At 44.2% G+C, this 15,455-nt stretch overlaps 1 protein-coding gene across 1 annotated transcript in view; it reads left to right on the top strand.

Annotated features, from left to right (window-relative positions):
• Nucleotides 1-15,455, top strand: part of LGMN (legumain) — a 41,663-nt gene that overhangs the window by 10,942 nt on the left and 15,266 nt on the right. Inside the window, exons 3-4 of the mRNA XM_034769045.1 lie at nt 12,821-12,918; nt 14,049-14,130. Of these exons, the coding sequence (XP_034624936.1) occupies nt 12,821-12,918; nt 14,049-14,130 (180 nt within the window). The remainder of the gene's footprint in view (nt 1-12,820; nt 12,919-14,048; nt 14,131-15,455) is intronic.

The following is a 15,455-nucleotide window of genomic DNA, read 5'->3' on the forward strand; positions in this document are numbered from 1 at the left end:
ACCTTTTACATCCCTACCAGTAAAACATTCAGTTAAGTCTCACACTATATAGGTGTCCTGTTCAAGTACTTGGTCCTGGGACATCTAAGCTTAAGGGTTTTGAAGGCCTGCTTTAAGATATGCAGCAACAAAGCCTCAAAACGTAACTTCACCAGCTCCCTTACACACAGCACTCTGGTGGGAGAACACTCATTTAAAAAGACGGAGGTAGGAATAACATTGTATCTAAAATCTTTAGGAAAACTTGTTCCTGTGCAGGCTCAGTAGCAGCTTTTAAAAGATAGCGATTGTTATCCAAATGGTAGGGTTTTTTGCAGGCTAGAAAAAGGATTTCTATCAATAGACCCAAGTTCCCTGTAAGCTGTGCAGTGGCTCAGCAGCCTATTTAGTGCCACACAGGTACTTAGGGAACCCGCCCAGGGACCTGCCAGTCCCATCATTTTCTAAGTGTATATCTTGGGAATCTTGTTATTTTAATCAACATGAAATGAAGCAAGAAGAAAATATCCTTCCATTAAATAAAAATGGGAACCTCATCAAAAAGTGCTATCAAGGTTAAGAAAATCAAAACAACAACCCTTTACAATTTCACAGCTTCCAATACTTATTGGAGACCTTCTTTATAATAGAATTGGTCTAGCCAACATACAGTAAAACCTGCTTTAATATCGCCTTGAGAGACCAATCAAAACCAGTTGCCCAGTAGGCCTAACCTTTAACTAAAGGAACAAAATAGTACTTTGGACTACTATCATACCTTCCATCTCAGAGCATGATATAAATATTGTTTATGCCTTACAACATACCTTTGAGGTAAGTATTTGTTCCCCAGTTTCCAGATATAAACTGAAATATGGTGAAAGTTAAATGATTTGGCCAAGTCACGTGCTAGAGCCAGGAATAGAACTCAGGTCTTGACTCCCAATCCCATGCATCCTCTCTTACTAGAAATCCTTAAATACTTTAAAGTGCTCATGTAGACACTGAGTTGCTTGGTGGAGATAAAAGAAAGGGAATTCTAGAGCCCCCTAGAAATGAGCTCAAAATTATTCCAGAGGAAGGTGTGTCAAAGATAGTGTTGTGACAGACTATACTTGCAGATAGAATTTTTATCCTATTGACAGTAATTAATTCAGCTAGGTTTTTAATCAAATCCACTGCTCATTTGTCAGCTTTGTGTAACTTGGTTGCTATTTCTGGCAGAGAAATTGAAGAGGAATACATCACATCTTGTACCTGTTAATTAAATATTTCCGCTCACAGTCCAGTCTGTGCAAATTAAATTACAAGATGTGAATTGTCCTCAGCAGTATATCTGTTACTTAGCTTGTCTGCTTTCATTGCCTCACTGAATGCTATTCTTTGAAAGCTTAAGGTTTACTTCAATTGCTGTTGTTAACTCAGTAAAGTATGATCACCCACAGCTTATTTTGTCAAGTAAGCTACCGAGATTGCCTTGGACACCTGAGCTGTTAAACATAGGGTGGGGTGGGGGAAGCAGACAGTCCATTTACACTTCATGCAAGATGCAAATTTCAAGTAACGTACATTTATACATAATCTTGTATCCTGAATTATTTCAACGCATGTTGCATGCTATCTTGTAGCCACCTGCAACAACTCCACTCTAGCAACTTATTAGCGCACAACATGCTACAGAACAGCGGGGGTCTTGTGGGGGGGGGAGGAAGGAACATTTTGATCAAGGACTCTGAAGCTAACCCTCCTCTTCTATAAAGTACCATGGGATTTTTGATATCCATGCTGAATGGTTGAGACCTCACCTTTTAAAATATTATGTGAGATTCCATACACAAAATACTGCAGGGAACTCAGTTTCCATACTGTACCTTGTAAGGATGAAGGAATGAGTCATCCCTGGTAGGTTATGAACCTATAGTTTCAAGTAATCTAAGGCCTTTTATATACTTGAGATTTGGTGTCACTGCACTGGTGCAAACCCCAAGCGTAAGCCAGGCAAGTGCAAATTGTTGCATTCCTTATCTACACTAGAGATTTGCACCTTGAAGCTACAGTTTCTGGACATGATGGCTGAATTGGAATTAGTTCCAAATAAAGCCAAGACTTAAGCTATTCATTTATTTTCATCTTTCATAAACAGATCATCTTGGCACCTTGACATTTTTATAAAACATACACAACCCAAAGTAATGAGCTTGTCCCCGCTGCAAAGTTAACTTGAGTCCCTCTACATCGAGTCCCTCTACATACTCCCCTTACCTCAGGAATATGGCGTTTTTAACTCAAGATAGTTGGCCTGTCAGGGGTATAGAGTAAACCTTGAGTTAGCACAATTCAGCAGCTGCTAACGTGACTACTCTGCAATCCTCTAATGCCTTCCACAATTCTCCATGGGTGCCCAAAAAGGACAGACAAGTTCTCAGAGAGAGAGGCTCAATTTATAGCACTGGCACTCACATATGAGGCACTAATACTAATATCCCTGTTTTTTTTGCATCTTGTGTTGTGTAGTGTGACTGCTCTTGCTCAAGCTAGGCTCATGTCAGTTAACGGCTGTGAAGACACACCCAATAAAACAAACATGCAGTTGGCCTCACAACAACCCGTCCTAAATGACAATATAATCCACCAGAGTATAAACAAATAAAGAACATGGATCAGCAGCGTAGCGGGGGTGCTAAGGCAGGCTTCCTGCCTGTCCTGGCATCACGAAGCGCACTGCACCCTGGAAGTGGCCGCAGCAGGTCCAGCTTCTAGGCGGAGGCATCCAAGCGGTCCGCGTGGCAGGCACCCCCTCGCCCCCAGCTGGGAACCGGCCAATGGGGGTGCAGAGCTAGTGCTCGGGGCGGGGGCAGCGTGTGGAGCCTTGTGGTTCCCCCCCATCTATGAGCCAGACCTGCTGCTGGCTGCTTCTGGGGCACAGCATGGTGTCAGAACAGGTAGGGACTAGCCTGCCTTAGCCGGGCAGCACCATTGATGGGACTTTTAATGGCCCTGCTACCAGAGCTGCCGTGACCCAGTGCCTTACACTGGGTCGCAGCTTGCAGTTTGAAAACCACTGCTATAAGAGGTAGCAATAGAATCTGAGGTCTTCATCTCTGGGAAAACAGCTGAAGAAAACTAAGTGAAATCCTCCAACAGGAAAATTCAAATGCTGAAGACAAAAATAAATGTACATAAAATATCTGAAATCTGTTGTCTTGGAATTTGCTAAAAAGAACCAGTTTTGCACTTTTCCCCTACCATGCTTTCCAGCACTGTGTGCCATTTAAAGGTGGAAAAGATATACATTGAGTAGCATTCCCTCAACATGCCGGATAGAAAAGCTTTTACTGTATTAGGATCCCTACTGTAGACAGCTAGTTTTGCTGCTGGTGTCATTTTTAGCACCCTGTCATTTAACTTGCTAGGAACAAGTCTAACGGATGTGGTTATGAATGCTCTAATGGCAGCCTTGTCTACACTAGCGCTTCCAATGTTGCTAACACTGTTACAATTAAACCAATGTTAGCAACTGGGAAATGTTTCTAACGTATCCGCAATACAGATCAGGCTATTGAACCAGTGAAGCACAGTTAGGGAGGTTAATGAAACAACAGCAGGTATTTTAAGAAATAGTTGACATTTTTAATAGATATTAGTGAAGTATTCTTATAGCCATCAGAGATGCTATAGCCCCTCATTTATTACTTCAGATCACTGCAATGTTCCTTTAATAGGACACAAACCTAAACATTTACTATAGTGGAGCCAGCAATTCTTACACATTCTTGGGAGATTTTGCAGCTTGATATTTGCAGAAAAAACATGCAGCCTGATACCAACACTAATGAAATATTACAGGCATGATAGAAGATGGGGGGGCATGCTGTATTTAGGGATTTTCTCATTTATAAAATGGTTTTGGTTTCCATCTCCATGATGAAGATGCAAACATAATGGAACCCACACTCCATTAGCCATAGCAGCTCCAGCCAGCCCTCCTAGCACAAAAGTGGGAACTCCATCCCTCCTTATCCCCTACACAGGTGGTTTTGACTTTCAAGTTTAAAGGATACCATTTAAAAGCTATTGTCGTTAAACATGAACAGGGTAAGATCAGGTCTGCATTAGAAACTTTGCCAGTATGTGCTGAGTCTACCAGCTTCTATACAAGGAGCCCTTTACTGGTATAGCATATTGGCAAAGTGCTCCTATTGTGAACGCAGATTGCTGGCAAAGCTGTATAGTAAAACCACTCGCCATGAACAAAACAAGCTGTCTGGGTAAAATGAAGCTTTGTCCATCTCGCTGTGCCTATATGAGGGGCTTTTTACCAGCACAGCTATGCCAGTCAGGATCCAGTGCTCCAGTCTGACACAGCTGTGCCAGCAAAAGCACCTAGTGTAGACCTGGCCATAGTAATGTCAGCAGGGGTACATGCAGAAATTTAACTTTGACCCCTTTTGGTGGTGGTGGGGTACATGTTCTGTGCCTTCCCCTCGCCCCAGTTTTGGGAGGAATCTCTCTTCCTGTCCCCCTGGCTGGAGCTTGCTAACTTTGACACTCAGAGCACTGGGCAGAAATCACATTGCGTCAACAGCCACCGTGGGCCTTCGCAATGCTTTGTTTTAAACAGTCGTATTCCCCTGATCCGCACCAGTTCTAAGCTGCCAGCACTGGCCAAGGTAGAACACTGCCCCCGCCCCTCATCTCCATGGAGGGGGAGAGGCAAGCGACCCCGCCACAGCTGGGGTGATCCACAGGAAGGGCCCAGCTCATATCCAGAGTCATTCTCCCCCCCCCCGGGAGAGGGCAGCGCCTCATCCAGCCGCGGCTCATGCCCAGCCCTGCTTTGCGCCTCAGCCCTCCTCTGGCCCTGGCAGGAGCTCGCTCTTCCCTCCCAACCCCTGCCCTAGCCCAGTAGGAGCTCGCTCTTCCTTCCCCGTCACCACAGCCCCGGGGCTGAGAGAAGCTCACTCTCCTATCCCTGCCACTGCTACCCCAGGGCTGGAGGAGTTTTGTGCACCTGACAATTATTGGGGGGGGGGGCCGTGCCACTGCTTCTCCCCCAACTTGTGCATGCCCCTGAATGTCACTTAGGACTGAGACATTTCTAAATTGCCAAAAGCCCTATTCTCAATGCAGTTATACTGGCATGAAAGCTTATTTTGCTCGCCAAACTGGACCAAGCTACACCTGCAAAAGCACTCTTGTCACTATAAGCTGCATCAATGCTAGCAGGCCTTTTTATCTGTATAGCCATACTGACAAGCCTTTTCAAATATAGACCTGGCCATGGGTGGTGGGTATGGTAGGCGGGGGAGGCCATGCCTCCCCAAACAGTCTAGCATGGCCCTGCCCACGCTCCACCAGGCCCCCTCCTGCCTGCTGCTCCCTTCTGTGGCCAAGAGCTGGGGCCGGGAGGTTGGGGCCTATGGTGTGCAAGGCCATGCCATGCCATGCCACCTGACCTCCTGGCACTGGGACCATGCTGGGGCTGGGACTGGGGGCTCCCCGGCCGCGCTGCCTGCCCAGCGCTGGGGCCGGAGGCACTCTGGCCACGCTGCCCACCTGCCCAGCACTGGGGCGCATGGTGGGGTGGTGTGCTGTGCTCTGGGCTCCGGCAGAGGAGCAGAAGGGGCAGGGCCTCAGACAGAGGAGGAAGGGGTGGGGGCTAGCCTCCCCCTAGGGCGCGTTCGCTCGCCACCCATGGACCTGGCCAAAATAACTAGTCACTTTTGAAAGTCTTGGCTATGTATGCCTTCTTGTTCCATTCTTTATGCAAATGCAGCTGAGGAAGAAATGAGGAAACCTAAAAGCTTGAGGTGCAGTGGAAAAACCCCAGTCTCCTTCCAGGCAACACAGCGTGACAGCAATTTCTCTCTGAACAATGAGTAAACAAATGAATTCAGTTGTCATTAAGAAGAATGTCTCCCACTGTTTTTAAAAAGTGCCTTAACTCCTACTGAGGCTAGGTCTGCACTGCACAGTTAACCCAGAATTTTGAGGCCTAGATCAGCCTCACCCAGGTGTGAGCATCTCCACTGGAAACCATAGCTGAATTACTGTGTCCTGAGTGTTTCTGCACTCACCCGTGTGCTGGCAAAAGATTCTTAAGTAGACTTGGCCTTTGGGAGCCCAAAATGAGATGCTTTAAAGGGATCTGATTTTTAGAGACTGGATACTTACGAATTTTTGAATATCAGACTCCTTTAAAGTATGTTTGGGGTCCCAAAAAAATCACTACTCACTTGAAAACTTTGGCCTATTTTAGACAAAAATGGATTTTTTTTTAACAGTTTTTTGAAAGATCCGATTGGCATCTTATTCACAAAGGATTCAGTCATCTTTTTTGTGGTGACTGAGAAATCTCCGAAGAGTTGTTCAGTGATTTACGTGTACCTTTATTTTGGGCTGCCTCTAAGGGTATACCTATATGAAATATTTTTCCAGTTATACCAGTGTAATTACACCAGTATCTCTCTCATTATTCTGGAATAAGAGTGCTTTTTTGACATAGCTTGAACTGCTTCCAAAGTGACAGACTAAACCAGAAAAAGACCTTCTTTTACCAGAATAAAAGTAGCCACATGGGGAGTTGTGGTGGTATGACAGTGGTTTAAATTCACACCCTATGTTGTGTGGGTGTGACTTCCCCATGTAGATAAGCCCTAAATGTACAGAGGCAGCAGATGACAATGGTTAGGAAGCTGCATCAGTTATATTGTTTTATAGAAAAGAGCTAGTGTTTTGCACTGAGGTTTTACAGTGTTAACACCTGAATGGTTGGCATTACCCTTATTTCCACTGCGGTAAATGAGTCCTATGAAGAAAAAAAAAAAAAAAAAAAAAAAAAAAAGATAGCATATTGGAAAGGACACTGATGAGAAAATGAGTTGCTCTAGTCTGCTTTGAAAGTACATATAATTAAAAAAACCTACCAAAAACAAACACTGCACACACAATCTCCCCCCAGCCCCAGGGGGAGGGAAGAAGGAGGGGGGAGAGAACAAGTGAATTACAGGACAGATGTTAGTCACATTTCTTAAGATTCTTACTGGAAGGCCTTCAGATACTTAAACGATGAGGACTGTTTAAGAACAGATATAGAACAGAATAACGTGAAAAGGAGTTCCAGAGAGCAGATGCAAGAAATGTAAATGATAAAGTGTGGTGCTAACACCGAAAGGAGTAAAACAGTCACGCAAACAACAAACATGGCTATGAGAACAGTGCAGGAGGATGTGTTTGGGGGAACATAAGTAATCAAAATGAGATTTTAGACATACCAAGCGGTAGTAATGGCACCAAAGTGCTGAGGAGGAGGTTGAAAAGGGCAGAGAAAAGATGCTGAAGCAATACTGGGGGAGGAGAAAGGGCCACAGTATGGAGAAGGGTATAACAGGAGCAATAAGTGGCAAATAATCTAGCTGAGACTGCTGCCCTATCTAGATTAAAATGATGTAAAGCCTAGCCTACAGTAGTTTACCAGCATAGCTATGTCAGTTAGGAGTGTTATTTTTTTAACCAATATAGCTATACCAGTAACAGCTGTAGCCTAAATACAATTATACCGGTATACCTGTGCTTATACTAGCATAGCTTATGCCAGTTCCACAACCTGGAATAAACTATACCAGTATAAACACAGTTTATATATATTATCAGTAAACTGATATAACTGAATCCACCTGATAAGGTTTTGATGGTTTAACTATGCAGGCAAAGCCTAATCTAGACAAGGCCTAAAACAGAATATGCAAATCCTCACTTTTTGCCTTTTAAATGTCCCCAAAATAGCCCCTCCTTTCTTCAACTGACCTCTGTTCTGATTAGTAGCAGTAGTACTAGGAGCACATGGAGGCCTGATGAGGTGCCATTTATGCCTAGTGCTTTACAATCACAGGGTAAAAAGATATTTCCCCCAAAAGTTTTACCATGTAATTAAGTCAAGATGTAATAAGTGAGTGTAACAAGCAATAAAGAAAAGAAGAGAGAAGACAAAGGAAATTCATACAAACCAGTTTACAAAGGCTAGTTATGTCCACAATTGAATGGTTCTGAGTTGGTTAATATTTGTACATCAGAAGGTTTTATTGTCCCATCTATTTGGAGCTTGTTTTTACGGGAAATGTACTATAATTGTACCACTATAGTTATATTGGTATAATTCCTAGTGCAGACACACTTACTCCAAAATAAGAGTGCCTTTCTCTAATTTAGTTTATGTCAGTATTGTGTAGTTCAGTTATACTGGTATGGTTATACTGATAAAGTTCCCTGTGTAGCTAAGCCCATAGCCATTTACTGTAGGCACCACAGAAGACGTAGATCTTTGGGGAGGATTTCAAGGTCAGAAGAGTGACTGCACAGATTAGTGCTTTCCAGTTCTCTTTTTCCCTAGCAAACCTCACACACTTCTGCTTCATATCTTATGTTTTTACCTTGATCTCTCCTATTCTTGTCTTGTCTGTTGTCAAGATCTGTGTTTAATGTAAACAGTTTGGGGCAGGGACTGGTGAAGTGCCATACAGATGTCTATGTTGAAATATAAATATTAAAGTTTACAGAGCTGGGAGGAAGAAAATCTAGTCTGATGTAACAGGAAATATAACTCCTTTAGTAAGGACGGTTAGATTTCCAAAGTAAATCATGTGAAGAGATTGTGTTACAGCAGATTTTTTTAAAAACATGGAATGTACCTCACCTTTTCCTGGAATCTTGCACAATTACCATCCCTTCTCTGTGTCAGACTAGACTATGAAGACAGGGCTTTTCCTATATTATTAACATTTCACTAGTTTAACTAAATTGATCTAATTAAACCAGGTCAAACCCCTAATGTAGACACTCCTAAACCAGTTTAATCTTTGCTTAGCATGTGCTAATAAATTACTGATTTAAGCTAAACCAATAAAAGTGAGGTTTAATCATGTTTCAGTGTCTACATCAGGAGTTCTCTGGTTTAATTGGATTGATTTAAATTAAATCTGTGCAACTTTTCTAATGTCGACTAGATTAGGGGTGGGCAAACTATAGCCTGCGGGCCGGATGCAGCTGCCAGCTGTTTTAATCCAGCCCTCAAACTCCCGCTGGGGAGCAGGGTCTGGGGATTGCCCCCCTCCGACGCTCCAGCCAGGAAGCAGGGTCGGGGTCCACTCCACGTGGCTCCCGGAAGCAGCGGCATGACCCCTCTCCAGCTCCTATGTGTAGGGGCAGCCAGGGGGCTCCACTCTGCACGCTGCCCCGGCCCCAAGCACCGCCCCCACAGCTCCCATTGGCTGTGAACCGTGGCCAGTGGGAGCTGCAGGGGCAGTGCCTACAGATGGGGCAACATGCAGAGCTGCCTGGCTGCACCTCGCATAGGAGCTGGAGAAGGAACTGCTTCCAGGAGCCGCTTGAGGTAAACGCCGCCTGGAGCCTGAATCCCTGAGCCTCTCCCCATGCCCCAACCCCCTGCCCCAGTCCTGATCCCCCTCCCACCGTCCAGTCCCCTCGGTCCCAGCCCAGAGCACCCTCCTGCACCCCAAAACCTTCATCCCCAGCCCTACCCCAGAGCCCGTACCCCCAGCTGGAGCCCCCCCCCCCCCCCCGCACTCCACCTCCCTGCCCCAGCCCGGAATCCCCTCCAACACCCTGAACTCTTCATTTCTGGCCCCATTCTAGAGCCAACCCCCAAGCAGAGCCATCACCCCCTCCCTACCCCAACCCCAATTTTGTTAGCATTCATGCCTGCCATACAATTGCTATTCCCAGATGTTGTCCTCGGGCCAAAAAGTTTGCTTACCCCTGGACTAGATTATAGGAAGGGCTTAGAATTAAAACCAAACAAAGAAAAAACAAACCCCACCACCACACAGCATAACCTGAAAGAAAACCTCTCTTGATGTAATGCTGTTTGAAGTTCCACTGAAATGTTGAAAAATGCATTTCTGGAAAATGTCAGTTATCTAGGGGTAGTTATCTATTTTGTCAGTAGTCCATTAAATCATCAACAGATTGTAGAGCTAAAATAATTTGTTCGTGAGGGAAGTTTCTAAAACAAAGTATTAGTGCTTTCCTAGTGGAGGTATGTATTTTTAATATAAGATCACTTTAATGTACATTGTAATTTCTGTTATAAAAAAAGAGATTTAACTATAGCAGCCGTGTCTCTCTTTAAAGGAAATCTGCACATTCATATCCTTTTTATAATAAGGGCAAGAGTTTGATTAGAAATTCTGTAGTTCAGCTTTTCACAGAAATTCTGTTTACATACCCTTAAGATACTTAGGGTTATTTCACAAGGAATGTGTAATAAGGTGGGGGAGAATCTTTCCTAGCTCAAAACTCTGATCGAGTTAATTTTTCAGATGTCAGACCACATAAATCATAACTGTTTAGACCAACCATTTAGTCATTTAAGGCCTAATCCAGCGCTCACTGAAGTCAAGGGGAGTCTTCCATTGACACGGCTCGACTTTGGATCAGGCCTTCAGTGCATGGGATTTTAGTTTAGATTTCTTTGCGGAAGGCATTATGTTCCCAGTAACGTTTCACTGAAGTCTATTGTGCATAAGAAAGCTCTACAAAAACATTCATGTAATTAATGTCTTTTTTCCACAATCAGGACTTGGAGCAATTGGATTTTAAGTGTACAGTGATGGGTACTAATACTGTCAGTAGCCATTTCTGTGCTATAATCTAATTGTGCCAAGCCCTGACTGGAAAAAAATATTTGTATTACCATAGCAGGCAGGAGTCCGAGTAATGGACCAGAAGGACCCTGTTGTGCTAGACCAGCGTTTCTCAAATGCAGCCATCGTGACCGCATGTGGCCACTAGGGGCTTTTCTTGTGGCCACAGCCTCCTGGGCTGTGATGGGGGAATGCAAAGTAGAGCCCCCTCCCCGTTCCTGATGCTCCTGGATGCTGGGGCCGGCAGCAGAGGTCGGGCCCTGTCCCAGTCTGGAGTCACGTGGGGCACAACGCTGGAGGAGCAGGCAGCCAGCGAGTTCCCCACCTTCCCATGGGTGGCAGGGCTCAGGCTTTGGGCTTCAGCCCTGGGGTGGCGGGGCAGCAAACTTTGTCTGTGGGGCTTCAGGCTCTAGGCCTGGGCTCTGGCTGCACAGTGGCAGGCCGCAGGGCTTCAGGCTCCAGCCCCCCACTGCCTCTCCCAGCCCCATCTCCCCTGCACCTCACCGCCTCCCCCAACCCTCCATCCGTGGCTTAATTTGCCAGGACTGATTAAGTCTTCTGTGAAAAGTGATACTAGTATGTTTGTTAATATCACTTTTCACAACAGACTTACTAGCTAGCAATAAATAAATTACGATTTGGATGTGTATATGTGCATATTTATTTGATTATCCTAGAGCTAATCAAGTATTTTAGGAAAAAGTGAGAGAGCAGCCATCAGCAAGAATTGGTGACTGCACTCTGAGGCCACCAAAAAATTTGTCCTGAGAACCCCTGTGCTAGGCGATGTACAAATAAAAATATTGTTCCTGCCCCAAAAAGCTTACCACCTTAGTTGACAGTGTATAACAGATGGATAAAGACCAGTGGTCCCCAAACTTTTCAGTCCTCCATTACCCCAGTCTGTGCCCCTCCAGAGCCTGCTGGAAGCGGGGCCATGGCTTGGAGGGAGGGATGCAGACAGGGGTAAGGGAGTTGAGGCTGGGGTCAGAGCTGGGGACCGGGTCAGTGGAGCCGGGGCCAGGAGCAGAGCTGGGTGGCGCTCCCTCCCCACCCCACTTGGGGGCTGGCCCAGGCCTCAGCCGCACACGTTCCTCCATGCCCTCCCCCAATGGGTTGCCCCCCAGAGTTTGGGGACCGCTGATATAGACAAATAGATTTGGGCGGCACAAGGAAACAGTAAGGCTCTATTGATAGGCAGTGGTCTCAGCTGCCGACCCATTGTCAAGTTTTTTGTAGGTATTATAGCAAAGAGTTTTAAGGAGGAATTTGAAGGTGGATAATGAATTAGTTTTGCAGATGTTTACAGGGGGCTTCTCCCAAGCATGGAGGGCAGCCTGGGAGAAATCACTAATGTGCTTGTTTGAAAGTTTAACAAGTGAGTGATGGAAGCTGGTATTACTGGCCTACCAAAGATAAGAATTGACATTTCAATTGCAAAGGAGAGATAATAGGTAGGGTGGGGATAGGCTGTGAAGGGCCTTGAAAGTGAATATAAGCAGTTTATGTTTGCAATGGAGAAGAGGAAGCCATTGGGGGGATGCAAAAAGAGGGATGACATGGTCAAAGTGGCAGGCTAGGAGAAAGCCATTAAGCCTTTGATGACAGCTGTGTGCTCAGGCTTTCCGGAGGCTCTCAATCCTTTATATTTACAACTAGTTACTGAAAGCCCATGCTGTTGCACGGGTGTCATTCAGAAAGTCATGTGTGTTAAAAACAAAAAACAAAACAAAACAAAAAAAGCTGAAAATGGGGCCCTCATTTCCCATACACGGTGTTGTAGTGAGAAGTATTGCTGTTTGTACATGTTTCCCAAGTCTGTGCACAGAGCTCGCCCTGGCTGGAGGCACAATCATCTTTTTGCAACCCCCAGCTTCTCTGATCAGCTGCCACATTCCACCTGCCACAGAACCTTCGGACTCCAACATTCCATCCTGTTCTCACAGCAACCAGTGATGATAGAATCTGGTGATATTCTGAACAGAAAGAGCTCTCAGCCATGATTATAACTGTTTTCATCCCTTCACACTGACTAAAGACATTTTAGGCTTCAGAGTGACAATTGTGAAATCCTGTTATTTAGATGAGGATGTTGGTCCGGAGTTTCCTTTAGAAAAAAGCCTATAAAGTGATATTCTTTTGTTCCCAAAGATTAACAAGGACATTCTGCTCTATTTCAGGCTGATGTATGCCATGCTTACCAGATTGTACACCGAAATGGAATTCCAGATGAACAGATCATTGTCATGATGTATGATGACATTGCAGATAATGAGGAGTAAGTGAAGAACATGGCAAGAATATTAAACCATATAATGTATATTTTTTTCTGTTCCATAGTTAGCAGTAGTACTTTGTGTGTATGTAGCACCTCAAAAAGAAGCATCCTAAGCATTTCGCAGAATATGTACAGGGACCACTTCACCCGTCACTGAAATAAATTCACTTTAGGATGTGTACCTTGCAAATTTCTAAATTTCAAGAGTAAGATTCTGATCTTAGTTATGGCAGTGTAAATTCAGAGCTCCTTGGTAACTTACTTTTGCATGTTGTGATACAAGTAAACAATCTTAATTTTTATTATACGTAGTAAAAATTATCTGTTATGTAATGCTTCACAGTACAGACATGCCTATATAGTGTGGATATCTTTAAGGGCCATTGTCAGCCTGTTTAATCCCCAAAGCATACTTTACATGAAAAAAGGAAATTCCCATGCATCGTCAGATTTGGTATCTTTCACCATATTTGCCTTTATAATACAACCAGCTCTTACATTGTACTTTTCACCAGTAAATATTGAAATTCTGTACAAAGGAGGTCAGTATTTCTGTGCAGCTGCACCCAGTTTCAGTGATAGCCCTTCACTCTGGACTAATTTCAACACTCAGCTCTAACTTTTGGTTCCTAGAAGCTGTGTGGGCACAGTGACAGCCACACCTTAGTTAGCTGCCTTAATTGATAAACTGAACTAGGTGACACTAGCTGGTTAATAATTTGCTATCAGTGACTGCAATTACACAGCACTGGCAACAGTTCAAGTGTCAAAAGAAAGTAAAACTATTTAAAAGCAGAACCAGCAAGGGCTACTTCAAACACCCAGGCTGAAAATCCAGGGATTATAGCCATCACGGACCATGTCCTGCACTCTCAGAACAATTTACCTGGTCTTGCCACTGGGTTCATGGGGCTTGAGCTGGGCATATATAATTGATAAGGCACAAAGACCTTCACATGATCATTCAAAAATCAGTTTTAAAGAGTGATGCTTTTGTAAATAAATATGTACAAATATTTGGGCTTGATCTTGTCGACATTTCATGACCTTTTAATATTTTTCTAGTTAATTTGTTGGCACTATATGGCATATGATTTATTCTTAATACATGTGTCCAACTTAATTTTCAGAAATCCAACCAAAGGCATCGTCATCAATAGACCCAATGGCACAGATGTGTACAAGGGAGTGCCAAAGGACTATGTACAAGAGGTCGGACCGAAGTAATTTCTACTATTCACCAATATATATGAGATTTAACATTCCGTAGTGACCCAAGTAAATCTTTTTTCACCCCCCAGACTGTTAGATATTCCTGAATACATTTAGTATTAAGCCTCTGGTTGATACAAAGCACTGGAAGTGTTCATCCAGTTGGATGACTTGGCCAACCTTTCCTAACCAGGATGTAAACAGAGGGCATATTAAAGTGGAGCAGAAACTATAACAATAGACTATTCCGTTATTTCTGCACCATGCTCAGAGTGAGGGGAGGGGAAATCTTACAATTAAAAAAAAAAATCAATAACTCAATATGTAAACATGCACTGATTAAATTTCACTGTAGATTTGATTAAACAATCACTCATTGAATTTATGGCTCAGTAGCCCAATATCTGAGTAATTTACAAGTTGCCACTAAGAGTATGTTTACACTGCATACTCCTTACGGCGGCATATAGAATATGTACACTGCATGCTCCCCTAGCGTAGGTCTGAAGAGCAGTGTAGATGGTGAAGCACAAGTAGAGTAAAGACAAGCCTGAACTCTGTGGGTATATACCCTACGCAGCTCTACATGTCCAAGCAGTGCCTCCCATCTACATGGCTACTTTTAGCAGTGTAGTGTCCCTCTGTCTCCCTGCTGCCAGAGTCTTTCTGTGTCACAGGGGAAGGCTCCGGCATTGGAGAAGGGCTCTGGTGGGGGGAGGCAGCAGGGAAAGGCTCTAACAGCTCCCAGCAGCAGGGAGGGGCTATGGCAGCTCCCTGCTGCCTCTCCCCTGCCAGAGCCTTCCCTTCCCACAGTGAAAGGCTCTAGCAGTGGGGAGCTGCCAAAGTCTTTCCCTTTTGCCTCCCCACTGCCAAAGCCTTTCACTGTTGTGTGTAGCTGCACACCACAGTGGACACAGCCTGCTTTTTACTGTGGCATGTAGCTACACATATCCTACATGCTGTCCCCAGTGGTGTGCCGTGTAGACGTACTTAAATTGGAGGTAGTCTCAGAGATCTGCGTATGCAACCATAAAGCCTGTTGCAAAGAGCTATAAAAACAGCACTTAAATTTTTCATACTGTCACTTGAGTGCTTGTCTTCTCTACACTTCATTGAAAGTAATAAATAACTTTTAAACAAAGACATTCCTAACTTTGTTAAAAAAATAGTTACTTATTTTACTGAATCCTGCCAGTAGTTAGAGACTTCTACTGGATAAATAATATTGTTTGGCAAACGTGGCTTACATTTTGTACTTGTTTAATTGGAAATGAGAAGCAGTAGCCCTTTGGTATCAGGTTAAATGGCGAGAACTTTTTTGACAG

The sequence above is a fragment of the Trachemys scripta genome, chromosome 4 (genome assembly GCF_013100865.1).
Source record: "Trachemys scripta elegans isolate TJP31775 chromosome 4, CAS_Tse_1.0, whole genome shotgun sequence".
NCBI classification, from domain to species: Eukaryota; Metazoa; Chordata; order Testudines; family Emydidae; genus Trachemys; species Trachemys scripta.